The following is a 26,940-nucleotide window of genomic DNA, read 5'->3' as shown; positions in this document are numbered from 1 at the left end:
TTCATTGACAAAAAAAAATAGAAAAACTTCTACAAATTTTAGGTTAAAAAAAATGGTTCCTAGAATGTTTTGTGAAAATGTTTCATACCAATGATAAGCCAGGAAGTAAAAAATAAAAATAAAACAAAAACTTTTCTTATCATCTAGGCATTATTGATGTTTTCTTAGCTGTGTCATTTTCTCCTCTATCCTCCCTTCACCAATCATCTATTCACCGAGCAGAATATGATAACATGCAGGAGTCTCAATCGATGCCAGATTGCCCGTCTATGTTGTGGAAATCCAGCCCGTCTAGTTTTTTTGCTCCCAACGATTCAAAGCATCTTATCTACAGTCTCTTTGTGCTCTAGAAAATGAGTATATAATGATCCTTCAAGCCCTGTCCTGGTTTCCTGTTTTGTGGCCCAGTGATGTTTTGTCCATTTTATCCTTTGAGGTAAAGGCTGGTGAATGTGCCAAATGATGGACAAGCAGGTGAGTTTAATGCCATAAGAAGTAAGATTGACAGACTAATTACCAGGAGGGCTGATGGAGGAGCAGTGGAGAGAAATCTGAGTAGGTGCCGTCTACACAGACACTAGAAATCAGGAAGCGGCTCAGTCGAGACCAGAACTCAGGCATTTATGGAGAAATCCGCTTCCTGTTAGAAAAGAAAAAGTGGATTAGAGTCAGCGCTTCAGGGCACAAGAACCACAACCAGATGAGAGCCTGATTATCACTCCTGTGAGCAAAACAAACCTGGCGTCTGTCTCAGGAAGCTAGAGCCTCTTTAAGCACCTTCTGATGAGCCTTAATGAGCTGCACCCGCCTGTACCTGTCAGCCACACCCTGGATGGAGAGGAGGATCAGGAGAGACACAGCAAAGCAACCTGCACACTGTTCTCTGCTCTGTCATTTTTTTGCCGTGGACACTGGATCATTTTAAACAACTGATCATTTTAAAACACTGCTTAAAATTTGTCTCTTGTCAGAGGTTTTTAGTTCTTGCTGGTATTTTCTCATGTGCCTTCAAACACATGAAGACGACTCACATTTCTTTTTTATTTATTAGAGTCTAATCATTAGAGTTGACCCAAAGTTTGCAGCTACTCCAGCTTCAGGTCTTCTGAGAAGACTTTCCACCCGAGGTTTAGGACTGTCTTTATGGGAATTGTTGACAATTCACTCCAGATATGCATTTGTGAGGTCAGACACCGATGTTGGACAAGGCCTGGTTTGCAGTTTATGCTCTTGATTAAAAGGATATTCTATCAGGTGGAGTTCAGGACTCTGTAGAGGCCAGTCAAGTTCTTCTTCACCAAGTTATCTCAGCTTATGAGCAAATAAAGTGAATCAGTGTATTGTTTTCTTGATTGTTTTGTTTCTTTAGATGTGGTTATATGAGTGTTGTAAGAAATAATATCAAGAGAAACTCAACTCTATAAACAGTTTAAGTTTATTATGTAGTTCCACAACTATTTAATATATGGACTTTGAAGGAGAAACCATCAGGATTGTGCTGGTGAGTGTTTTGTGTTTCAATAGTTATTCTGCATATTACCTTATTAGAAAATGTAAATTTGGAGAACCTTATCTATCTGACTATTGCTACTACTCCATCCAACGCTGACTTTCAGAGCTTTATGCCGCCACACAAGCCTGCAATATAAACTCTTCCTTCTCATGTCTGTCTGAAACAGAATCTCACCAGTACTTGGTCAGTACCCAAACCCGTCTGGCCTCCTTTCCTGTGCACCAGCAGCCAATTCGAAGTGTTGATTCAGTCCGTTTTCAAACTACAGCTGGTGATCCAGGTCCCAGTAAAATTAGAGCAAACAGGACCACCTGTTTCCAGTCTGCAGTAAAAAGGGGCATAAATGTCTTCTTGGTTTCATTCAAACAGACACAACATGACATATTTCGCCAGATGTGTCTGCAGAGATCCGTGTCCTTGAGAAACATCTGGATCTCTTTAGAGGATGGATGTTGCTCTCTCAATATTTTAACCAAAAAGGTTTTCACCACCCTGTCAAGTATCTAAGGTGCCCTGTATGAGTTCTTCTGTTGTTTATAGATTTAGATATTTTAACCTGTCTTGTTGAGGTCATTTATTCAGTCTCTCAAACTGACAACCTCCCTGGCCGCTGACCGAGTGCATCCATTAAGCGCTGGATCCTTCTGCTACTGTATCGGAGGTTATTTTGAGCGCCGTGTTGCGCATGGAGCAGCAAGAAAACATAATGCATGGAACCGAACCTCTACAAATCGATCCAAGAGCTTAAAAAAGCATCTTCACCACAAACTGATACCAGCAGCGACTTTTTAACCATTTACTGACCTGAGGATGGCACTTAAGTGTGTGTGTGTGTGTGTGTGTGTGCGTGTGTGTGTGTGTGTGTGTGTGTGTGTGTGTGTGTGTGTGTGTGTGTGTGTGTGTGTGTGTGTGTGTGCTGAGATAAAAACAGACCTAATCTTCTTTGAGGTCATTTTAGTGAAGCATATAAGGTGAGTAACAGGTTGAACTTACGCTGGCTGATGCTGCACTTAACGTAAACAGACCGCTGCAGCAGACACGAGCTGGCCGTGGGGGCGCGCGCGCAGAGACGCCCACACAGGCAGAGGAGAAGCGCGCTATAAAAACCCCAGACGGCGTTTCAGCGTCAGTGAGAATGCTCCGTTCACCTCCAGCTCATGGTCGGTCAGCCGAACCGAGCTCGCAGAGGAAAAACACACAGGAAAAAAAAAGTGCGCCTCGAAGGACATCGACTCTTTGCTTAACTTACCCCAGCAGCGGTGGATTTTATTGAGGAAAAATATGACTTATGACACTTTTGAAAACGCATTTTCCAGTAGTTCTTAGACGGCGTGGACTGCTTGAGAGAGAGGTCGAGGAAGATTCAGGCGCTCTGGAAATACTTTCTGGTCTTATTGGTGAGTTAATTTCTTATTTTTAGCTGTCGGTGAAATTAAATGATCAACTTTTTGGGTGAAACTAAAAAAAAAGCTTCTGTTAAAAGACAAGAAATGCGATTAGCATGAATTTAATATTTTAACTGGGTTTTATATATTTTCATTTTGTAAAGTGCGACAGCTAAGTACACCCGTTTCTTTGGTCGATCTGCGTCACATTATGTCGGAATATCAGATTGATATTAATAAAAAACAAAATTTGAAAGAGATCGTAGCAGGTTAGTAGCAATATAAAGACATGGATATAATAAATAGATAATGAATTGAGTGTGTTTTTTAAACAATGAATAGCGGAGTTTTCTTGAATGGACAGATTCTAATAAAGTGCTCTAATAACAATAAAAAGAGAACATAAAACTTGCCTGGTTGAACGTGAGAGCTGGCAATATGAAAGTCATTATCGCTCCCAGAATTGCTTCATTGCTCCTCTTGGATTCTCGGAGTCTGAACTCCAGTGCTGAAAAACATTGCTCTCAGAGTGTGTTTCCCTCATTTGGTGTTTTTGAGGTAAAGAGAGTTCGGCTAAATTATCCAAAATTACAGCTGACAGCCCCACTGATCATACATGCAGGGGTTTTCATCTTTATTGGTTTTCGTGCATACAGTGCTAGAGAAAAACATTTGGACTGTTCTACATGTCTTCTGTTGAACTATTTTTTTTCTCTTAATAAATGAAATCATCATTAAAAAAATAGATTTTTGTAATCACTCATGTTCTTTGCCTGATATCAAAGTGTGTTGGAAGATCTGAAACATTAATTTTCCCTTATTACATCCAATTACTTTAAAAACTGCACATTTTTTCCTTTTTTCCTGCAGCCTGCTTTGACAATGGACCCCATAAACTTCAGAGGTCAGAGATGTTTGCTTTGAGGCATTTTAACTCCTCACCCTCCTCGCTTCTTCCTCGTTGGGGCGATGGCAGTGCATCTGTGGTGGAGGCCATGGTGACGGCCATGGAGCAGCAGCAGGAAAATGTCACTGCTGTGCAGAACCACACCAGTGGTGTGATCAGCGTGGTGCTGCCTATGTCGCTAGGCATCATCTCCAACACGGTGGCTCTTTTCATACTGGTCAATGCCTACTCTCTGCAGCGGCGGCGCTCCAAAGCTACATTCCTCTTGTTTGCCACCTCTCTGGTGATCACAGACTTCTTTGGCCATGTGATTCCAGGTGCCCTGGTCCTGAGGCTCTACCTCACCGGTGGACAGAGCACTGAGGACTCCTCTGATAGCATGTGTCAGTTCCTAGGTGGCAGCATGGTCTTCTTTGGCCTTTGCCCTCTGTTTATGGGCTGCGCCATGGCCGCAGAGCGATGCCTGGGCGTTTCCAAACCGCTGCTGCACTCGTCCCTCGTCACCAAAACTCGCACAAAGGTCTGCCTGTCCATCATCTGGCTGGCAGCACTGTGTGTGGCCTTGCTGCCCTGCTTCCAGCTCGGCTCATACACCTATCAGGAACCAAAGACCTGGTGCTTCATCAACGTGCTCAACGACACCATGGGGGTGGACGTGGCCTTCGTGGCGCTGTTCTCCGGACTCGGCCTGACCTCACTGGCTGTGGCTCTCGTGTGCAACACAATAAGCGGACTGACGCTGGTGCTGGCCCGGATCAGGAGGCAGCCCGGCTCCCATCACTCGGCCCGCTCCCATGACATTGAGATGGTGGTTCAGCTGGTTGGTATCATGGTCACCTCATGCATCTGCTGGAGCCCTCTGCTGGTATGTTACGAGAAAAATCAGTTTTCCAATGAGTTGTTCTGTTTTAGAAGACATGCCTTCTGTTACAGGAGATTAAAGCAAATATTACCTTTCAGAAAAAAAAAACCCATCATACTAAAGGTCAAACATGGTAATGTTATTATGATCTGAGAATGTTTTGCTACTTAAAGATCTGAATGACTTGCTTTACCTGATGGAGCCAAAACATGACATGACGTTACGTGACAAAGAAGACTGGGACAAAGGGACTGAGTGAACTGCTGGAGATTGTTCCAAGAACACTCGCGAGTTGCAAAATGAAAAGGAAGCACAATCAAGAGACATTTGCAAGTTTGTATTTGTACTTGAAATCATCATTTTGTTCTTCAAACTGTGAGCTGCTTTCATCAAAGAATCTGTTTGCAGCAATTGCTGCCCTGCAAACCTTTGGCATTTTAGCTGTCAGTTTCCTTAATCATTGCAACAATTTCCAGCTGTGCTAACATGATTTAACAAGGCTTTTCAAATGATCAATTAGCCCTTCATCGAGACAAACTTGGATTAGCTACCAAAATGTGCCACTGGAACACAGATGGTTGCTGTGTTCCAGCAACCATCTGTTTTATTACGGAAATATTTGTAATAATAAATACGGATATTTCTAAGTGAACCCAGAACTTTTGACAAAGATCACCGGTACTTAGGTTTCTATTGATTGCAGTTCTTAGACTCGGGAGAAGAAAATTTACCAATGCATCAGGAGAACTTGTAGAAATGCCCAACAGTTAACAGTGCAATTTATTTTCTGTTCAGTTCAAGCTGGATCCCCTGGATCAGTCTCCCTGTTATCCATCCATATGGCCCAAAATGAATCATTGTGATTGTGAGCTCAATATGATCTGGTGCTTCGGTCCACACTGTTTTTTTTTTTTGCACCAGAACCTCCTCAACCGAATTGGATCTAAGGCTGTGAGCCAAGTTTTTAAAACCGTGATGTCAAAATTGTTAATTTTGCTTTATGTGTACGGGGGCCGATGACATCACGAGAAGCACTAGAACTGAGCTGGCATAAGTAAATAAAACACTGGAAGACACCTCTAAAGGAGGGATGTGAGTAAAAAAATGTGAATAAATGGAACAAATCACAAGGACTCAGGTCAGTGTGATGTCACCAAAGGTGTGCGTGAGCGCAAACTTGTTCTTGAGTTTTTATTTTTTGACCAAATATAAATACGCAACAGAACAGCAAACAAACAGAAAAAACAAACATCACTTTTTATTCTATATGTAATGAACTATAGTGTTTGATTTTACAGCAGACTCTGGCATTTAGCTTTAAGAAAACAGAATGTCTTTTTACTGAATGGATTCAGCTTTATGTTGTACTTTATTATTTGACTCTGTTAATCAACAGCGTGCAATAAAGGGCGTGAATGTATTTTTTTTATGAAGAAACATTTGTTAGTTGCTTCAGAGGTCACAAAAGACCAACAACACAAGTGGTTGGATTGCGTATTTAGTTTTTACTATCTGGATTACAGAACAATGCAGCCCATGAAAAGTACATGGCAGAAGGATCAATATTGGTGCTTCTGCAGTTACTTGTTTCAAAAATAACATGCAAATGAAACTGTTATGATGCTTTGAGTGAATCTTGAGTCAAAAGTACCCTTTGTCATTGTGAAAGTGATTTTACTGGATGAGCCTGATTGGATTCAGAACTTGACCCAAAACTGCAAAATTCTTTCAGAATTACTTTTGAAACAAGAACAACTCAATTTTCTTTTCTTTTCTTTTCTTTTTAATTTGATTTATTTCATGTTTTTAATGTGTAACACATTTTAATCTATAGATTAACAAATAAGGAATGTGTTTCTTGACCAACAACACAGGTCTTTGCTCTGATGTCGGTGATCCATTCCTCCAGCAGAACTGTGGGTGAAAACCTGACCAACTACCAAACTCTGATGTACATAGGAGTGAGGCTGGCCACGTGGAACCAGATCCTCGACCCCTGGGTCTACATCCTGCTGCGCCGCACCGTGCTCCGCAAAATCTACCTCATTGTAAAGTGCCAGGCGGGCCTGAAGGACACCGTGATGGGTCGCTGGGAGAAGAGCTTCTTCCCCAGCTTGGACCAGAAGGAAGTTCAGCAAGTCTGAGCGAAGAATGCTTTTTTTTTTTTTTATGTTAGCAGGTCACTGAACACACAAACCTTTGTAAATACAGAAACAGCAGTTGAAGGAGGAAACGTTGTTGCTATGACGAGGAAGCAGTCTAGCATTGGAGGTTTTCTTGATCAATCAAGGGTTTTTTTTTTTTCAAACTCCACTCTGTTTACCAGCATGTTTTTTTCTCTGACCTGAAAAATGCAAGCTAGCTAAGGCTGCAATTTTGCACAAAATATCATAAATGCTCTGTTTACTTTGAAAAAGTGAATATTCCTTATTTCTCTATGTAAATAATGAAATTATAAAGATTAATCTGAATTCAGCCCTAACCACACCTTGCAGAAACTAGAAGATTTGTAAAAGGGAAAAGTTTAATCTATCATAACTTTGACCAGCTTTGAAAGCTCTGAGACTTACATCAGAGGGCGCTTTGGAGCAAACCCAGAAATAATCGAGCATTTTGCTAGTACTCTACTGAATGTAATTTATTACAGAATGTCCAATGTTCACATGTAATTTTGACTTTGAGTATTATTTTGTGTGTTTTATACCTCAATGTATAAAACAATAAGGTTTTTATGAGTTAATACTTGAATGTTACTTTCAGTTTGAGAACATGTAAAACACTTTAAACTGAATGTAAATAAAACCATACAATGTGCTTTTACTCTAAAACGCTGCTCTTATTTTTATCCTGTCTTGTTTTGAAGAGCTGCAAAAGAGGTAAATGTATTGAAAACCCTCTAGCAGCTTCCCTATGACTGCAATGAGCAACATTTTCTCCTTAAAAAAATTTCCAACAGAGATGTCCTGCTCAGTTTATGTTCTTCACTTTCAGTAGATATGTTTTAGCAAATGTACAATCCACAAAGGTTACAGAGATCATAATCTAATAAATCTGAAACACATATAAGAATAATGTTTTGACTAGAGCTTGAGTCAGTGTGTAGTGGACTGACTACCAGTGTTTTACGTCAGAAGTACAATAAACATCCAGCTCAGCAGGGAGAAGGTTAAAAATAAGATATTTTTTTTTTGGATAAAATACTGTTTGCTCTTTTCAAATGCTTCTTATATCCATTACATCCAGTAAGATTTCAATGTAAATGTGGTGCATTTCTGAAAAACTCATGTTGTCTGTTGAGATTTTTATTAGTTAGAACTCAATAACAAGAGATGGTTAAAGATGGAAAACAACATAGAACTTTAAATGTTGGTTCATATGAACCAAACACCATCACCTCAGCACTTTATTGAAACTTCTTTGGCTTTTGTATGCATTCATTGAGACATACAAATGAAAAAATGACATTCTTGCTCTTGATGTCCCAGTGTTCAGGTATAGCTTTTCATTAAACAAAAGTCTGAAAACATCCAACAGTGCGTGTTCAACCACCGGACCTCCAGGGGGCGATATTACGTCAATAGTCTGAATTGAAGCCACTGTATTACGTGAAGAAAAGGCACGACGTACTAATTCCTAACGGCTATGAATTATTTTTTTTATAAAATCACCAGAAAAACTACGAAAGGAGAGGTGAAGTTCATCTGAACGGTCTAAAACTGTGCATATGCGCGATTTTAGAGGCAAGCTGTGATAGCATTAATGAAACTCATTGAGTTCGTGCATGTGCTACAGCTAGCCAAAGGTAAACTGTGCTTAATATTAAGTATTTACACCTTTAATATAGAACGAATAGCAGAGGTTTTATTTATCGATTTGTTGAATAGACACATCCCCTCTTAATGAAAACTGCAAACATTCATGCACAAGTTGATAGTTTGGCTCAACTTTTGCTGCTGCGCACTTGTTAGCCGCTAACGCAGGTTGCTACTAGCACCTATACGCTACGATGTACGTGACGTAAACGATTTCATTTTATGTTGACATTTTTCTGTGGCAGGATAAACAACTACAGTTTTTATTTATGCTACACGAGGCAGGGAGGACAGCATGACTTCAGAGTGGGACGAACAGCAGGCCTATGAAGAGCTTCTGTATTGGGACGAACTGATCCAACAAGGCCACCGTCTTCTGCCTGAGGACTTTGACAGGTAGCGCTGAAAACATGCTCTATTTCTACAGTTTTGTACAGAAATACAAGGGCTAGTGTGTCAGATCGTGAAAGGATCTGGTCATGATTGTTCTTAAAAACAATTCATATGGGGTCGGCTGGATGTTTATAGTTTTACTTTTAAAACGTACTATTTTTGCTCATTTTGTTGTCACTCCTGACAGATACGAGGAGCTGCGATATTGGTACGACTGTCTGTGTTACGAGGAGGAGCTGAGGCAGTACCATGAATACATTGCTGCAGTTCAAAACTTGGAGGATGAACGACAGCTTGAGGTTGTTTGTTCCTCTTTCCTTAAAAGCACACACGATTTATGATCTACTGTGCAAAAGTTTTAAACCACCCATGTGTTGGACTTTTTTTAGTTCCAAAGAGTGAGGCAGTCCTGTTATCATAAAAGTAATTTCAAGGAGTAGATTTCCGCACATCCACGTCTGGTAAAAATGATTTTAGGATATTGTCCGCTTTTTAAAATGGCTAGGGTCTTGTTAGCTTGCAGATTTTAGGTTTTTCTCTCTTGATGACTGATCTAAGAATAACATTTAAGAAGGTGTCGCACTTTTTACAACAATTTAAACAAAAATGTGTAAATAATAATGGCATGTCTTTCGGCATTCGTGTTAAGTATTCATATCCCTTATTTTTCATGTGTCATTTTTAGAGCTTTATAAATATGAAGCTTCCTCCTTTTTAGTTATAACTGCAGATGCAGTGTTTTCCCCCAAGTAAATTGTATTTATAACTTCTGTTTATTTCCGTGTTTTTTTTTTTTTTTTTTTTTTTTTTTTACTGTATGCAAGACTTATTTCAAGCACTCTATATGTAACAATTTCACACCCATTTTATGTCAAAACTGAAATGACAGTCAATGAATAAAAACTAAATCAAATTGTTTTTCTGTGTTTTGGAAGTGGATTTTATGTAAACATTACTTTCTTCTGATTTCAAGTCTTTGTTTTCTTTTACTACAGGAGATCATGGCCCCTCCAAAACAAACCGGGCCTCAGAATCGCCTTGTGATGACGAAGCACTCTGAAGTGTATCCTTCAGCTGAGGAGCTGGAAGCTGTGCAGACGATTATTTCTGATGTGGAGCATGCTTTTAAAACACTATCTGAACAGATTGATGGAGGGAGGTAAGCCCGCTGATCTAATTGGTCTGACGTCTTTTAAACAGATAAACTAAAACATTTAAACTCAGTTGAAAAAAAATCAGAGAACGCTCTTCTGAACAGCACAAGTCAAACTTACAATGAAACGTCTCTCTTTTGTTTGCTTCTCAACAACAAAACACAATACCAACTAAAATGAAAGTTGTTTATATTGTCTGTTTGTTTTTTGTTGGTACCAGAGACGAAGAGCGAGTTTTACGTGCTCTTATGAGGGTCGGTCTGGTTGCTAAAGGACTCCTCCTGAAAGGAGACAGTGAACTGGAGCTGGTGCTGCTCTGCTCCAGCTGGCCTACAATCACTTTATTTAATGAAGTCACAGAACAGTTAGCTAAACAGCTAGAGGTACGGAGTCATATTTGGAGTTGCTTAATGGCAGATTAAAAAAACACCTTTCACAGCTTTAATGTCTTATCTTTTCAGGTAATTTCAGCTGGAACATATACAGTAAGCTCGCGTCCGGAGGAAGCAGCCATTGTTGTGGCCAGTAGCAAGGAGTCAGTCCCGACTCTCGTCATCAACCTGACATCACCTCTGGTCCGGGCGGAGCAGCAGACTGACACCGCGGAGGCAGAGGGGAACGGTGCGTGTATTTGTCCGGCTGCACCCAGGCTCTCACAGGCTTGTTCTGTGTGATGTCAGTAGGCAGATACTGTACTCCTCCACTGATCTATAACTGCAATACATATTATCCCAAAAGTCCCCTGGGTGTGGCTCAGCAGCGTCAGCACAATTATTTTCTGTCACCCACTCTTGTTTTCTGTTTCACGCTGCAGTGGGAATGTTTTAGAAGATCGTATTAACTGTCTGAACTTAAAATCTGCACTCAGCTATTTATTGTGTTAACTAATAGGGGTTGTTCATCTATTCCTAGAATATCTGGAGTTAAATTCAGCAGCAGGTCTCTGTTTTTGTATGAAAGTGTATGTCTGTGTGGACTTTAAGCAGGGTGAAAGATTTATTATTCATGCTTACGTAAAATGATTTTTATGTAGTGCAAGATTCAGGGAGTAGCCATCCTCTGAAGTACTGCAGAGTGTCTTTTCTTCTTCTGAGCTGTTCAAGTTTGAGATAATTACTGTCCGTTTGTTGACCTGCCACAAAATCATAGCTAGTTTGTAAGGAAATGGAAACGATCTGCTCACTGCTGTGATTGTGAACAGGAGGTGTGGGGATTTAACCGTAGAGTTTAGATCTATAACGCAAGGCCAATCTGAAATTCGAGCCGGGTCAGGCCAGAATTAATTTTATGATGAATGGGCTCGGGCACATGTGGTGGATTTATTAAGCCTGTAATACATACAGCACAGAGAAAACCAAATGAAAATGCTCAATATAATGTTGTTAATCTATTTATTATGGTATATATTGAAGAGTATATAGTTTAACCTGGTGAGGAAAGAAAGTAAAAAGGGTGTAACAAATGTAGCACATTGCATGCGCTCACAGCTCTGCCTGTCAATCACACATCCTAGATTTACACTTGACTCACCCTGCAGATCCAACAAGCGACAATATGGAGCCAGAATATATTAAACAAAAGCTAAAATTGGGAAATGTTATACTGCCTACTCAAATGGTGGTCTAAAAGTGAATGCAGTAAAATTGTAATTAAATTAATATGTTGGGTTTACATCGATTTACTTGTTTTTTCAGTGTTTGTCAATATGAACATATGTTGAAATCTAGTCTGCAGTCTGCCGCTGGCTGCAGGACCTCTGCAGGGTGTATTTCAGACAAGGTCCACTGTCGATCTCTGCATAGTTACTGAATGTCTGGGAAAGTGTGTAAAATCATTTTGATCTGTGCAGTTCTGCTCAAAAACCGTAATAATTGGATGATCTGCAGCGCGATGTGATGTTGGAAGGGTCTCTGACAGAGACAAGACTTCATCCAGCACGTGAAAAACATGAACAAAAGTGTTGAACTGGAAAATAAAACGGGACAAAGCGACATGCGTTGTGAACATTGACATGAGGAATTGCGACTTGGGTTTTCCCTGTCTTTCAACGTGCCACTCTGATTTATCGGTCACAATATTTTGTCCTAAAATCCCGAAAGCTTTCGCAGGTTTTCTGTGACCATGTTGCAGCCACACCCAGTGTTCATCTTTTTTTTTAGATCAGTGGTGTTGGTACAGCGACTGGCTCAGACTAATGCCAGCGAGCAAACGGCTAATATGCTCCTGCCTCGTGGTCCTCACGTTGTTTTGTTGTGAGCTACGATTTGAGGAATCTGTTTCCTCTGTTGTAGCTAACAACATTCTGCTCACGCTGGTAATATTGGCTCAGTTATGTTGTCCAAGCCCCTGCTAGAATTACTAGTCAAAGCGCGGATTGCATGCTCTTGATGCTAAACCTGTACATTTCAAACCAGCTGCTGCAAAACTGATTCTGTGGTTTAGCTTGAAACTGTGTCAATTATTAAGGAGGGAGAAAATTCATTTTAAAATGGCTAAACAGTTTAACAAAGGATTGTCCGGCTAGTTGTTTCTGTAAAAAAAAATGTGGAAGTCTAAAGTTGCAGAGCATTAATTTAAAGGCCAGATTTTGTTTTTTTTTGTTTTGTTTTCTTGGGGGGAGCGGTAGGGAGGGGTTGGAGACCCACATCTAGTTTTAGAAATGTTGGTAATGAACTGATGAGTTTTGTGACCAGTTTCCGGGCTCCGGTTTTTGTAAACATGCCAAGTTTATACTCTCAACTAGTGATGGAGAAAACTGCAGTCTGCAGTTCGTATTCCTGAGAAAAGTTGATCCTTAACTGTCACAAGCTGCAGTTCCATAAATCAAACAGTACTTGAACGTGTCGCAATGTGCGAGCACAAGACGACAGTAACTCCTGCCGCTCTGCATGATGGAAGATGCCGGAATGTACGACGGCAGCAGAATTACATCAGACAGAGGTAAACTGAGACATCGGTCAGCTGTGGATCATACTGCGTTTATTATTAGTCAGCCGGTGAGGGGAAAACATTTGAGGAAGATGGAGATGGAGACTGCTAGATGTTCTATTGGCTTCACAACGTAGGACAGAAATTTGTCACCTTCCAAGATTTTCCCACACAACACCAGACCCTGCTTGACATTAGTCTTAAGTCGTCCGGTTGTTTGAGTTCTAAACTTTTGTAGGTCGTTGATTCAAGGTCAAAACCAGAGATTTTCTTTTAAATTAAGGATTTTTGTTTCGTGCAAGCGCTGAAGTATATTCATTTTGCATCTAGGAATTAAAAAAAAAATTAATATGCTTTACCCAGAACTCCCAAATGATAGATTTAGCTTCACTTGTTTCAAATTCTGTTTTAAGAACAACAATAATCTCATAGTGAGCACCTACTGCTATCCAATTGGTGGTAAAAACAAATCAGCCCTACGTTGTGTTGATAATTCAATCAGAAAGTGCTGAGCTTTTCACATATTGATTCTTGAAGTATTTTTATTTTATTTATTTTTTTGCTGCAGGTGCATTCCTTGATGCAAATGATCCATCATTCACTAAAGGAATGCTGTGTAATTAAATTTTGTGCAGTAAAATGTGTATTTTCTTATTTTAAAAAAGTAATTGAATTATTTATTTGCACTTGTTAATGTATTTCCAGTATTTGTATAAAACGTTTTACGTAACTAAATGAAAAGTCTCCAGAATGTGGCACTTTTTTTTATCCAGTTAATTGTCAAAAATAATTGATAGATTATTCGATTAGTAAAATAATCGTTAGTTGCAGCTCTAGTCTGTTTCCACTCTTTCCATTTGGTAGAAGCCACCTTTGGGCATGGATTGATCAGTTTTGCTGCAGTATGGGACAGTCGTGAATTTTTATTCTCTCTATGCCTGTGATTTTAAACTGACTGCCTTATAGTTTGTGAAGTTTTGTAGGACCGCTGGACCTTTGACCAACTGGACACACTGTCTCAGGAAGTGGAGGGCAGCAAACCCAAGCCATGAGGCTGATGGAAAGGGGTTCTTATAAATAGTGCAGACACATTCACAACATGTCGAGCAATGTTGTGAATGCAATTCTTTCACTTGCAGTACACCAGAAAGTTTGCACAGATCTTTGGTAGATGATTTTTGGCTAAGAACAAAGCCTGCCACGTTAGATACTCTTGACAGCCCCATTCCCTGCTTCTGCTGGTTTGGGGAAAGCTGCTGCTCCCTGAGCTGCAAGACAGAGCCAACCCCCTTGGTCAAACTGTACCTTTTCTTCTTACCCCACCTCGTCAATAGAAACGCAAACGGTCAACGATCCGCCGGACGTTCTGGACAGGCAGAAATGCCTAACTGCCTTGGCGTCTCTCCGCCACGCCAAGTGGTTCCAGGTTTGCATTCACGTCATTATTTTTAATTGATCTCTCCTTTATGTTTTGTCCAACCTATAGAGAGTGACAGTTTATTAGTTTTATTATATTTCCTTTAAAACTCCAGACTTTAAAGCTAAAGGATGGCCGGCCGATCAATACCAATGACACATGTGGGTGACTCATTGGTATGGATTGGCTCTTACGGCTGAGCTTTCTCTGTTTCAACTCTAGCACTGTGCAGAGATCAGTGAAAACCTGACAGGTCGTGCATTAGTTGATGTGGAGACGGCTCAGTAGTTCTTGCTATTCCATGCTTGCCTTGTTTTCTGAATTGGTTCATGAAAACTCTGAAAGCACAGAAGCGAGGTCTCTCTGGAGCAGACAGATGGGCTTTCTGACTCAACTGGCTTTTATTTTTGTTTTGTGTCCCAGGCTAAAGTCAGCAATCTCAGTTCTGGTGTCATTGTGATCCGAGTAATGAGGGATTTGTGTAAACGGGTTCCCGATTGGTCACCCCTCTCAGAATGGGTGAGAAGTCTGTTTCTACTTTTCCTTGTTGAGGCTTGGTAGATGTTTTTGTCTAGCTCAACATTATACACACAGGCTCATGGTTTACAAAGTATTTAATGTTTTCTCTCTTATTCAAGAGTAGTGAATCATTTAGGTTGTTTCTATTTTTGATATCTTAATACTGAACACAACAGGATTATCAAAAGAACTCTGAGGGTCTTAAAGTAGACTATGATCTGTTCCTTCAAGCAGTGTCTAATTTGAAATGGTGCTGTTTTTTTTTTTTTTGTTTTGTTTTTTTTCACGTAGTCTCTTGAACTGCTGGTAGAGAAAGCCATCAGTACATCTGAGCGGCCAATGGCAGTAGGTGAATCCTTCCGCAGAGTTTTAGAGTGCGTCGCCTCTGGAATCCTTCTGGAAGGTGAGTTTCTCTTCAATCCATAATGGCATGGAAACCAGCGTGGATGCCCAAACTGAAACGTGTCTGTCCAAAGACGGCCCCGGCATAAGGGACCCATGTGAGAAGGAAGATGTCGATGCCACTGCAAATCTGACTGAGCAGCAGCGTGAAGACATAACAAAGAGTGCTCAGGTATGGTGAGATACAAACGCATGCAAATGTTAAAAAACAGAGGTGTTATGGTTAGTATTTGACATGTCAACTTTTTCCTCATTTAAAATGTTTCTAATAGGGCCACTTGCATAATGCTCACACCAGTTGTCTTCGACACAAACCGTCTTCCTGTTTACTCTGATTTTCAAGTCTTTACGTAGATTTTCATCTGGATATAAGTCTAGTGATTTGCTGGGTCATTCAAGCAGTTTTACTTTCACTGGACAGTTTTTTTTTTTTAACTTTGATTTTGATAGTGGAGTCTTGTGCAGTGAGTGTGTAGATGTCATTGTAGTTGAAAAAAATGGTAACACTTTATTTGAACTTTATTTGAAGGGGATTGAATAAGACTGTCATGACACTGTCATAAACATGACATAACACCTGTCATGAACATGAATAAGCCTTCATGAATATTTATGACTGTTGTCATAAAGCGTCATTCGGTAAATTATGACACTTTTAATACAAAGTTGACATGATTCAAAATGCCGTTGTTATGACAACTTGACATTAACCAAGAAATCATGACTGTTTAAACTTTACCTTTAGTAACATAAAGTTACCTAATTTTTAAAGTGCAATCAGTAATACTTTTAGAACAAATTTATATCAGTAATGATTTCTTAGTTAATGTCAAGTTGTCATAACAACGGCATTTTGAATAATGTCAACTTTGTATTAAAAGTGTCATAATTTACCGAATGACGCTTTATGACAACAGTCATAAATATTCATGAAGGCTTATTCATGTTCATGACAGGTGTTATGTCATGTTTATGACAGTGTCATGTCAGTCTTATTCAACCCCCTTCAAATAAAGTGTTACCAAAAAAATATACCTGCTTTTCCCAGATGTTTTTTTTTTTTAAGCTTCACAGCTCTTTGACTCCTGCAACAACTCTTGATTACGCTTCTGATGTCTGACAAGAGGCTTCTTGGCCATGACTTTTTTTTTTTTTTCCACTTCTGGATTATGGCTGCAATGACCATCATGGTAATATTTAGAAATATAGCTGTAATAATTACCATTGGTATATTTTGCAACAGTCTTTTGAGTCTTTGCTTTTGCCAATCATGCCTCTCAGTGCAATACTCTGGTGAAATGAAAAGGCTTTTTTTGTAGGTCACCAGTCCTCTATTGGTCCAGACGTAGCAGCAGGAAATCTTTTTAAACACTAATAAAATTCAGCTGGTTTCTTGGCTTTCTATGTCGTTTTCAGAAAGACATGAGATCAATACTTATTTCCAATCAATCCATCCATTTCCTAACACGATTATCCCTAGTGAGATCATGAGGGGTGCTGGTGTCTACCTCCAGAGGTCAGCGGGCGAGAGGCGGGGCCACCCTGGACAGGTCACCTGTCCATTGCAGCGATACTTCATTACAAATAATTTAATTTTATGGACTAATTTGTTTTGATTTCTCTCTATGTGTGGATTGCCTTGATTCTTGCTAACATTTGATTATTCCACACAAATATTAATACAATTACTGAGAAAAATGTTGACTTATTCAATATTTATCTTGCTCGCTTCAGTTCCATTAAACTTCTTGACTCTCTTAACTTTTTATTTTTATTTTTTTTTTACTCAGTTTGCCTTGAGGCTGTGGGCTTTTGGACAGATGTACAAGGTGTTGGGGATGGACAACAAACCTTATAAATCCCAAAAATTTTTGAAATACACCCGCAAAGGCGGCACAGGTACAGGACAACAGAGATCCTCTGCGGAGTTGCGCTTTGTTCAAAGAGTCGGGTCTCAACTTTGTTTCTCTGGTTTAATGCAGGTCAGATGACTCCTGCTTCTCAATGCTTCCTCCCAGCTAAGAGGCCTTACTCAGCAGTGGAGAAAGATGAGGATGAGGCGGCATCAAAAAGCAAAGAGAAGAAATTTGAGAAAGGCTTTCTAAAGAAACATTGTAAGAACTATCAGAGTACAATAAATTTGACAATAAATTTGTCAAAAGGTTGTTGTCTGAGTTCATTTTTATACTTTTTTCCACCTTTCTCCTGTTTGTTCCTCTCATAGTTGACCCAAACATAAATCCTGTGATGCGCCTAAACCAGTATCAGTCTCGCCTGGAGTATCGGCTTATCTCTCAAACGGGTCCAGTCCACGAGCCGGTGTTTACCATGTCTGTGGATGTGAAGGGAAAAACCTACGAGGCGTCGGGGCCGTCTAAGCGAGCTGCCAAGCTGAACGTCGCCATCAAGGTGAAGCTAATAAATCTTCTCTACACAAGTGAATTCAGTTTATCAGCTCACACCCCTCCCTCAATGTTTGAGGCTTGTTACTGTTGTCAAAGTGGGCTGAGGTTTGGCCTGTCACAAGGAAAACAAAAATGCAAATGGAGTTGATTGAGCTCATTTTAATTTATCATGCGATTAATCGATTTGTTGCTTCTTGAGACAGGCTTAGCTGAGGTTTTTCCATCCTACATACACACGAAGCATCAGACTGCAGACTCTAGCTAAGCAGGTCGCCTGACCTGTAAACCTGCCGGTATCAGCTGTTGATTTGGTGCGTTTCTTATTCACAGGCCCTGAAAGATCTTGGTCTTCCAACAGGCCTGGAGTCAAAATCAGAGCTGAGTGGCGATACTGAAAGCTCTCACAAATCTGACTCTGCTGCAGCTTCTACCGCAGCAGACGAGGTAAAGGACTTTATTTGAAGTCTCTTTAAAGAAACATGCACAATGGCTTAAGAGAAGAAAGTTGTTTGATTTAATTTTTTCTCTCCAACTGCGAATAGATTGGTCAGGGTCCCCTCTTAACTAAAAATGGGAAGAACCCTGTGATGGAGCTCAACGAGAAGCGCCGCAGCCTGAAGTATGTGGTGCTTAAAGAGACTGGGAGGTCCAGCGCCAAGTCCTTCGTCATGCAGGTGAGTCAGCAGCATCGCACTCGGCAAACAAATGTAGAGGGCAATGTCGGTTTACCTCGTACAGCGTTTTAAGTGCAACAATGTGGTGCTTTTTTTTTTGAGGATTAGAAGGTAATAAAGTAATACTTCATAAATGAACTAACCCACAGAGTGAGAGATCAATAAAATCAAATAAAACCAAGTAGAAAAAAGGCCACCTTCAAACACAACACTAAGTTTTGGGTTTTTTTGTTTAGTTCAGAGGTGCACTGATCGCCATCTTCTGGCCAATAACCCAAGTGTTAAAAAGCCTGACCTGCCGATTCCATTTTGAACCAGAAACGATTTCTTTTTAGAACCGACACTTTAAGATGTGATACTGGGTTTTACTGAAAAACATTGAACTGTATCCGTGAAACAAACAAACAAAAACAACTTCTTTTGACTGCACGTGAGGTAAAGCTCTCAAATAGAAATACAGTCAGTCAGCCGTGTCTCATGGCAGAACAGCAGGAGGCAGTAGCTGCTTTTCAGACCTCTGTGTTGGTACAGCAGTTTAGTTGGATAAGATTGGTTTGAAATGTAGATTGCAAGTCACCCAAAATTAAGGAAATCGGGGCCGATTGATTGTTGATCCCCTATGAAACTTTCATTCACTTGATTTAAAATGTCAGATATTTTTTTTGCCAAAATTGTAATAAAATGAAGACTTTAACAGAAGTGGTGCGACGCAAACGGCTTTCTGTCTTGTGTTTCAGGTGGAAGTTGATGGGCAGAAGTTTCAAGGGAAAGGCTCCAATAAAAAGGAAGCAAAGGCGCACGCTGCCCTCGCTGCTTTGGAAAAGTTATTCCCAAACGACGATGACGCTTCAGACGCCAACCGAATGTCTGCAAAGAAGAAGGTCATCTACACTGACATGGTAATTTATTGGAGGAACTCCTTTTGATGGTTTTATTGTTATGTCACTTTACATTAAACCGTCTAAAATATCCTGCTCAACAGCACATCCCAGGATTTGGCACAATCCGTGGTATTCCATCAGATACCGGGTCTCGAAGCTGGGGTCCCAACAGAGGGGGCCAAGCCAGGGGCCGGGGCCGAGGCCGGGGCCAACCTTTTGGCGCCGGACCCAGCTATAACACTAGTAAGAGGTTTTACAATGATTGGATAGAAGATCTGCAACAAGAAGCTCAGGGATGAGGAAATCACTACTAACTATCTTTTCGTTCATTTCAAAGCTAACTACAGCTATGAGAGCAGCGCTGGTGCCGGCTATCGTAAGTATTTTGATACCCGTAGTCTTCATCAGTCCAGAACACATGAGCATAATCTACTGGGGATTAAAGGAATCTCACACAGGCAGCGCTCACATGCTTCAATGTTTTTTATCCTAAATGTACTTTGAACAGGTGATCTCTATGAATACGTTAACTTTGGATAAGATTGTGATGAACACAAATCAATGGAGTGTCGTAACTTTTTAAGCGCCTCACACCACAAATCCATTGGTATTCCCCTGCTTCAATTTACTGTAAGGATCTTTTAACATTTAATCCAACATGTTAAGACGTTCATGGGCCGTTTTAAATCAGTTTGAAACGGACAAATCATAATATTCACCCTGCTAGAATATAAATATATCTTCAAGGATAAATCGTAAGAGATTAAAATATATAAATACAACATTTCTTAATATGCCAAATAGTGTTTTGTTTAGTCCTTCTTTAGACTTTATTATTGCCTGTTGAGCCTGATTCAAATTTAGTACATTACTCTTTCAAATGCGCAGCGTCACAGGATTATTTATACTATTAAACCCAGTCTTTTAGAGCACAAGTCTAAAGTCTTTGTTTTTGTAACTTCTGCCTTGCAGGCAATCAAATGTGAGGCCATCTGTCCGACAGATAAAGATTGGCCCTAAGATTGGATCAAGGGGCAAGACAGTAACCCCAACCAAATTACCACAGAATGACTGAGAAATAAATCAATATGTTGCAAGGAATCAAATTCTCTCTCTCACCCTGTTTGAGACCTTAAGAGAACTTTGAGAAATGAATTTCTGCAAACCTCAAATGAACTGAATAAAATCTGTTGAAAGAACAGATTTTTATTCATAAGATGTTTATTCATTGGGTTTGTTCAACAGAACATACTGTGAGAACATTAAAAAAATGCACTAGAACCATAGGATGGTTACATTTAAATGAGAATTATCTAAAAAGTCTTTAGTTTAAACCTGTAGTAACTTTTATTAAAAATAAATAAATACATACATATGTGTACATGTTTGTTTAAACTGTAACTATGTCCTGACAGTAATTTATGAAAAAAAAAATCAAGCTAATCTGCCTCTTTCCTATGGCAAAATGACATCTGCAGAAATACACCGCTCATTCATAAACAATCAGTCCAGAGGAGACTTTTAGCGCTGTTAATCACACTCGTATATGCACTGCTCACACCCTCACAGAGCACTAATGGCCTGAATTTGTTGTTTATCCATTCCAGATAAACTGTATGCTAACAATGCTGCCAGCAACACTGGCAAAAACTCCAACGCGGCTGAATCGGACAGCAGCACAGGCTACGGTACGTTTTACCCAGAGAGCACCTCCACCTACTCCTCCCCGCCTGTACCCAGCACCAGCGACACAAAGGGACAAAGCTACCGCTCCATGCCCCCACCTGTCGACCAGCAGAGCCCGTACAGCTACGGATATGGAGAGGAAAAGAAGAAGATGCTGACCCAAAGCAATCCAGTGGTTCAGGGTGGAAACGCCTCCACTTACAGCACAGCCTATCCTAGTTCTGTTACAGGAGGACATTCATATGATTACGGTAACAACTGGTTTCTCTTGAGATGTCTTTAAATATTTTCAGTGCTGTTGGAGCAGATGATTAGAAGAATGTATTTCTGGTCTGATCTCTCTACGCAGGCTGGGGGAACCAGTTCAGCTGGGGGAATCAACAGGGATTTGACGCCTACCAGAACTATGGAGGACAAAACCAGGGCCAGTACTCTGGATACACAAATTACTGATCCTTTCAAATAACAGTGCTGTTTTTAAAGTCTGTGTCCTCTGCGTTGTTGATAATCCAGAGAACCCTCTTGATTTCATTTTGTTTCATCACTTGTGAGTTTTTAGTTGACATTTGTTGAAACAGGTTTATTTTAACATCATCACAGCAGTTTGAAACTGTTTTGTTTCCGTTCTTCATCAGGATGTAATTCTGATTTAAGGATTTGTTGGTGTCAATAAAGATGCTCTAACCTTGGTCTAAAAAAAACGAGTTTCAGATCATTTCTTTAAAAAAAAAAAAAAAAAAGTTTTGTAGCTTTAGATACCTTAAATCAATAGTAAATTATCAGAACATGGGGTAAGGGTCCGGTAAGACTTGTGTCAAACCCATGACAACCCTTGCCTTTTGGCCTTGCATCCATTTACTGTTGTTCCATCCATTTTCCTTACATCTAATATGCCCAATAATCAATTCATCCATCCACATTCTGAGTCCATCTATCCACCCATCCCTTTCACCATCTGTCCATCCAGTAATATTTCCTCCTTCTATTTGTTGCATCCATCTTTCCTTCCTTCATCCATCTGATGAAGTGACGAAGCACTCCAGCATGTGTTTTAGCATCTCTCCATGAAACCATTCATCTGTCCAGTTATCCACCCATATCTCTTTGTAGTTCATTTCCAGATTCCATGTTTGTATCTTAACCAAAGTAGAAATATGTTCAGTATCCAACAGGATACATTTTTATGTTATTAAAATGGGTGTAAGGGGACAGAACTGTGGGAATTTAGTTCTGACAAAGTCTGACATGAAAACGTCTCTTAAATTAAGCCTCAGAAAGACCCTTAAAATGTTTTAAGTTTGAAAATGTATAGTTTTAAAGTGAACCCATGTCTAACTCCTGGACTTTAACAACTATGTTTTGTAACATGATCAAAGACACAAAAGAGTTTCCAAGACAGACAACTTGACCCATCCGATTATATACAGTATAACATGTGTTCCGTTTTCCATAGAAAAATCAGGAAGACAGAAACTTGAGGTGGAAGCGAAGCAGGAAAAAATGTGATTAATGCTGAAGTGTTAGAAGTGGAGTCTAGACACGAGCTATATTAACCTCCGAGGGCCACACGTGGCACCGATCACCACCTGGTCCCGAGTCAGGCTGTGAACAAGAATCATGCCTGTGCCTCTCCTCCTCAAGCCGCTCCTCCTCAAGCCGCTCCTCCAGGATCGCTGATAAAAAGCAGAGGAAGGAGGAGAGGAGTGAGGACGCAGTCAACCAGATCCCGTCTCCTCACCGTGAGTATTTTCAATTTGCTTTTTTTTTTTATCTCACAAATGTACACCATTTGAATAGCTTGTAATTTAAAAAAAGAGTTGTCTTTTGCTTCTTAGACTTAAGTGTTCATTCAAAGGTGATCTGTTGCGCTTCATTGAACAAGTTGCGATAGATTTTTGAGTTATACAAAGCATGCTTATGTTTTTTGTTCAAAATCGTTCTTAGATATTGACATTTTAGTGCACAATTGTACAACTTGTAGATCTTTGAAAAGCAGAAGTAGAGCCTCCTGCACAACCCGCAAGAATGCAACAAGTGGTTTCTGGATGGGAAGTCAACAACAAAACAGTTGTGTTTTCCAGCAGCCATCGTTCGAACACACCTCATGCGGAGGTCACGCCACAGTAAAACCTGCCGACCAAATGTCCTGGAGCTCCCCTTGGGTTGCTAGGTAACAGGCTGTGGTTGCTGATGTCTGACATTGCATTCGGAAGGTTTTTGAAATGGCTAATTTTCTAGAATTAATTTAAAAACAATAATTTGTTGCCAGAACATGGCTACATGTTTTATTTTTTAAAGCACATGAGCTATTTTTTATTAGAGCCATACCAAGAAAAAATTAAGTTACAAAATAACAAGTATAAAGTCATAATATTATGTCAGTAAACTCGTTTATTCTCATATTGACTATTAGTACTATTACTTTATTATAATTAGTTTATTCTCGTATGAGTCCATTGTTGTTACATTGCAACTTTATTATCATCATTTTGTTTTTGTCTTAGTGTGACCCTAATACTCTTATAAAGGTGCCCTTTAAACTGTCATGATAAAATGAGATGTTCTATAAAAGGCAGAGATGCTCTGGAACACTGAACTGTGACCTCTGACCCTCTCAGACACATAGATATGGCCACATTGATTGGGCTTTATTGCCTCCAGCGGGGACATGACGGCTCCAAGCTGCACCAATCACACTCAAGACAGTGTTGTTGTTTGCAGCAGTCGCGAAATAAAGAGGAAGTATAGCCACACTCGCTGAGCTAGACGTGCTTTGCTCAACCTGAAACCGTGTAACCTGTTCTTCCTCTTTTCTTTTTTTTTTTAAACCTTTGATCACATGGATGCTGACTTTCAGATGTGGTTTTGGTTCACTTCTGTTTGATTTATCTTCAAGCGCTCTGAAACTCTGATTATTTTTGCTTTTTTAAGATGGCATTTGTTCTCTTAACCCTCCTATCTGCTGGCATCTGTGTGACCCTCTGCTATCCTGCTGATTTTCAAGACCTGGGAGGAAATGGCAGTAAGTGTTTTCACCTTGACTACCGTGAGTTTAAATGACCCTAGTTGTGTTGCTGTTCAGCTAACGGGTATTGTTTTACACCCTACCAGGAAACAGGACCTCCATCAGGTTCCTGGTTGTAGGGGACTGGGGCGGACTCCCCACCTCGCCTTATGTCACGACTGAGCAGACTCTTACAGCTCAGGAAATGGGCAAAGTAGCGGGACAGATGGGCGCCGACTTTATTCTGGCGCTTGGTGATAACTTCTACTTCAAAGGTGTGGACAGTGTGGATTCCCCACGGTTTCAGGTCTGTTGAGTTTCTCTGGTATGAGACCACAGACACCCTTCTAAAAAGCCTTTTTCTGTGAACTCAAACCTACTGTCTCTTCTAAATCTCCCACTTAAAGGAAACCTTTGAGTCTGTGTACACCTCAAAGTATCTCAAAGTCCCTTGGTATGTTGTGGCTGGTAATCATGACCATGCAGGAAACGTCAAAGCTCAAATCGAGTACTCTCAAAAGTCCGACAGATGGTAAGGTGTGCTTAAATACATTGAAAACCTGAAACTTGTATGGATTCATTACACAAAGAGGAATCAAAATGTTTGTTTAACTAATAAAAGCTTTCTCTAAAAATCTGATATCGTATAACAAATGCATTCCAACCCAGAAATGACTTTCTATATCTTGTACAGTCATGGAAGACTGCTGACTGGGCAAATGTCCAGCAGGTAGCTGTTGACACTGTCCACACAAAAGCTAAACTTCAGAGTTTATTGCTAAAGGGCAACAACTCTGGGCTTTTTAGAGGGCTCTTTCTGGGTATATTAGTGAAAAGTTTAGTGGAAGGAAAGTGGGGGTAAAATAACTTCAGTCTTCAGAGGATGTGCAGCAAAGCCAATTCAAGAGGTTTACGGAAATTCACAAGGTCTGGAGTCGAAGTTTCCAAAAATAGAAATAACCTTTGAAATTTCTCTGTAATGAATGCGTACGAGTTTCCCTCTTTCAGCTGAAATTCTGACATAAATTTATTCGATGACGTTCTACTTTCTTATGCACTTCCCAACAAATAACCAGAAGTTGTGAAGAGAACATTTAATGTTTCTCCTTCGTTAGGAAGTTTCCCTCCTATTACTACGAGCTGAACTTCCGCATCCCCAACACGGGGAAGACTCTCACCATCATCATGCTCGACACGGTGATGCTCTGTGGAAACTCGGACGACTTCGCTGACGCGCAGCCCAGAGCCCCCCTGTCTGCGGTGGACGCCAACCGTCAGCTGGTCTGGCTGCAGGACCGGCTGGCCCGGTCCAAGGCAGACTTCCTGTTGGTGGCGGGCCACTATCCGGTCTGGTCCGTGTCGGAGCACGGCCCCACAAAGTGCTTACTGAAGAAGCTTCGCCCTCTGCTCCTTAAACACAACGTGACCGCGTACCTGTGTGGACACGACCACAATCTGCAGGTCAGCTCCAGGACATTTAACAAACAACTTTGTTTGCAGATTTCTTTATTTATTTCAAACTTTACTGTTATGCTTCTTTCTTTTTCCACAGTACCTTGAAGAGACTGGTGTGGGCTATGTAGTCAGTGGTGCTGGGAACTTCTTGGATGATGACACCAGACACTGGAACCACGTCCCCAAGGACTCTTTGAAGTTTTTCACCGGCAAGTCTTCGACCAAGGGGGGGTTCGTTCATGCGGAGGTCACAGACAGCAAGCTGTTCCTGACTTACTTCCAGGCCATAGGCACGTCCCTGTTCCGCACCGTCCTTTCCCAGAGGGATTTCAAGTAGACGTCCAACTGAGACGATCATTCATTGTGAAAAGGACTTACCTGTGATGTCGAATCGGTGACGTTTGATTCTGCTTTTAACTTTGCCACAGAATTTTCATGTGAATTTATTGTAAACTAAAATGTGTTTCATAAAGTGTGGCGTCTCTTGTTTCAGGAGCCGTATATTCAGGAGCCTTATTGTATAATTTGGTAATGCCAAATAATGACAGCATATTGGATTATTTTTTTCCTCTCATTAGATGTCGTGCATGGTACAGCAGAACTCCCTGGAAAACTTTAGAGACATTTTATCTTTTTCTTGATGTCTGTACATTTTCTTTGCAATGGATTTTCTTTCCCAGTGAAATCAGTTCAAACTTTTTTCTTGACATATGAAGATAATTAAGTAAATGTTTTATAAAGTTTCTAAGTTGCATTTTGTTTGTACAAAAATAGTCAATTCTAAGTAGACATGCTTCACAGGGAGAGTAACGTACAATCCAAGATGGCACTCGGGGTTTCGTTACTCTGGAAAACTTCAGGTGGTTTTGCAGGTTTGGAAAATATGGAAAAATCTTTACATTTCCAGATTTTTTTCCTCTCTGTTTCTTTGTCCTTCAATTCATTCATTGGACATTCAACTCCTCCCTTTTCATTTCATCCTTCCTAATATCCTTAAGTTTGACTTTCCAGTTTTTTACCTGTTTTCTAGTCCTTTCATTGATACAGTTTTGCATCGTTTTCTTCTGTCTTTTCTCTTTTTCTGTCCTTTCCTGATTTTCTTTTTATGGTATTTTCCTTCTTCCCTCCTTGTCCTTTTTTCCTCCATAGTTTCTCTACCACTTTTGCATATCTAACTTTTTTTTTGGCCATGTTTCTTTGTAAAATATTTCTGGTTTATTTTATTATTATTTTTTTGGATGTATAGTGTCTGTAAATAACAATTTTACAGACCCTGTACATCCAGATTGGATGTTACAGATTCTTCATTTTATTTGTGTTTGGACTTTTACTGGACCATTCGGACACATGTGGGGTCACAAAGTGTGGCACATTGAGATCGTCTTCAGAAATCAAAATGATTATGGGAAAGCAGATTTATTAAATAAATCTTAGCGTTAAAAACAATCAAATGGGTAAAACAATGTAATGGCTGCTGATGCTGTTTATGTTTCATACCCCAGTTTCACTGACTTTCCTACAAATAACAGAGGGCGAGGAGTTT

General features: G+C 40.2%; 3 protein-coding genes across 6 annotated transcripts; all 3 read left to right on the top strand.

Moving 5' to 3' along the window:
• Nucleotides 1–2,558: 2,558 nt before the first annotated feature.
• ptger1a (prostaglandin E receptor 1a (subtype EP1)) lies at nucleotides 2,559–7,495 on the top strand. The gene is made up of 3 exons (XM_014971977.2): nucleotides 2,559–2,910; nucleotides 3,769–4,670; nucleotides 6,542–7,495. The coding sequence occupies exons 1-3, from the start codon at nucleotides 2,802–2,804 to the stop codon at nucleotides 6,809–6,811; spliced, it is 1,281 nt and encodes a 426-aa protein (XP_014827463.1). The 5' UTR covers nucleotides 2,559–2,801; the 3' UTR covers nucleotides 6,812–7,495.
• Nucleotides 7,496–8,246: 751 nt separating this feature from the next.
• Nucleotides 8,247–21,639, top strand: ilf3a (interleukin enhancer binding factor 3a). 4 transcript variants are annotated; one of them, XM_014971984.2, is made up of 20 exons: nucleotides 8,247–8,357; nucleotides 8,725–8,875; nucleotides 9,060–9,171; nucleotides 9,868–10,031; nucleotides 10,247–10,409; nucleotides 10,488–10,647; nucleotides 14,289–14,380; nucleotides 14,795–14,890; nucleotides 15,182–15,293; nucleotides 15,367–15,464; nucleotides 17,083–17,191; nucleotides 17,275–17,406; nucleotides 17,517–17,701; nucleotides 18,028–18,141; nucleotides 18,240–18,371; nucleotides 19,109–19,270; nucleotides 19,354–19,495; nucleotides 19,590–19,628; nucleotides 20,860–21,189; nucleotides 21,288–21,639. In XM_014971984.2, the coding sequence occupies exons 2-20, from the start codon at nucleotides 8,775–8,777 to the stop codon at nucleotides 21,389–21,391; spliced, it is 2,547 nt and encodes an 848-aa protein (XP_014827470.2). In that variant the 5' UTR covers nucleotides 8,247–8,357; nucleotides 8,725–8,774; the 3' UTR covers nucleotides 21,392–21,639. The 4 variants fall into 4 exon arrangements, with proteins under 4 accessions (XP_014827470.2, XP_014827471.2, XP_087869681.1 ...); XM_014971985.2 differs by having other exon boundaries at nucleotides 8,247–8,469; nucleotides 8,765–8,875; XM_088013555.1 differs by having other exon boundaries at nucleotides 8,247–8,469; nucleotides 8,761–8,875.
• Nucleotides 21,640–22,579: 940 nt separating this feature from the next.
• Nucleotides 22,580–26,140, top strand: acp5a (acid phosphatase 5, tartrate resistant a). The gene is made up of 6 exons (XM_014971987.2): nucleotides 22,580–22,677; nucleotides 23,870–23,960; nucleotides 24,050–24,249; nucleotides 24,350–24,474; nucleotides 25,058–25,403; nucleotides 25,495–26,140. The coding sequence occupies exons 2-6, from the start codon at nucleotides 23,870–23,872 to the stop codon at nucleotides 25,732–25,734; spliced, it is 1,002 nt and encodes a 333-aa protein (XP_014827473.2). The 5' UTR covers nucleotides 22,580–22,677; the 3' UTR covers nucleotides 25,735–26,140.
• The last annotated feature ends 800 nt before the right edge of the window (nucleotides 26,141–26,940 follow it).

This window comes from Poecilia mexicana, unplaced genomic scaffold, assembly GCF_051168715.1.
Source record: "Poecilia mexicana isolate PSO_F unplaced genomic scaffold, ASM5116871v1 scaffold_1, whole genome shotgun sequence".
Classification (NCBI taxonomy): Eukaryota; Metazoa; Chordata; class Actinopteri; order Cyprinodontiformes; family Poeciliidae; genus Poecilia; species Poecilia mexicana.
Note: the sequence above shows the minus strand (reverse complement) of the source record. Positions and strands in the feature narration are given on the sequence as shown.

Coding starts and splice junctions, on each gene's coding strand:
- ptger1a (XM_014971977.2), top strand. CDS start 2,802: ATGACACTTTTGAAAACGCATTTTCCAGTAGTTCTTAGACGGCGTGGA. Junction 2,911..3,768: donor AATACTTTCTGGTCTTATTG/GTGAGTTAATTT, acceptor TTTTTCCTGCAG/CCTGCTTTGACAATGGACCC. Junction 4,671..6,541: donor TCTGCTGGAGCCCTCTGCTG/GTATGTTACGAG, acceptor CCAACAACACAG/GTCTTTGCTCTGATGTCGGT.
- ilf3a (XM_088013555.1), top strand. CDS start 8,427: ATGAAACTCATTGAGTTCGTGCATGTGCTACAGCTAGCCAAAG. Junction 8,470..8,760: donor TGTGCTACAGCTAGCCAAAG/GTAAACTGTGCT, acceptor ATGCTACACGAG/GCAGGGAGGACAGCATGACT. Junction 21,190..21,287: donor AGGACATTCATATGATTACG/GTAACAACTGGT, acceptor CTCTCTACGCAG/GCTGGGGGAACCAGTTCAGC.
- acp5a (XM_014971987.2), top strand. CDS start 23,870: ATGGCATTTGTTCTCTTAACCCTCCTATCTGCTGGCATCTGTGTGACC. Junction 23,961..24,049: donor AGACCTGGGAGGAAATGGCA/GTAAGTGTTTTC, acceptor ACACCCTACCAG/GAAACAGGACCTCCATCAGG. Junction 24,250..24,349: donor TGGATTCCCCACGGTTTCAG/GTCTGTTGAGTT, acceptor TCCCACTTAAAG/GAAACCTTTGAGTCTGTGTA.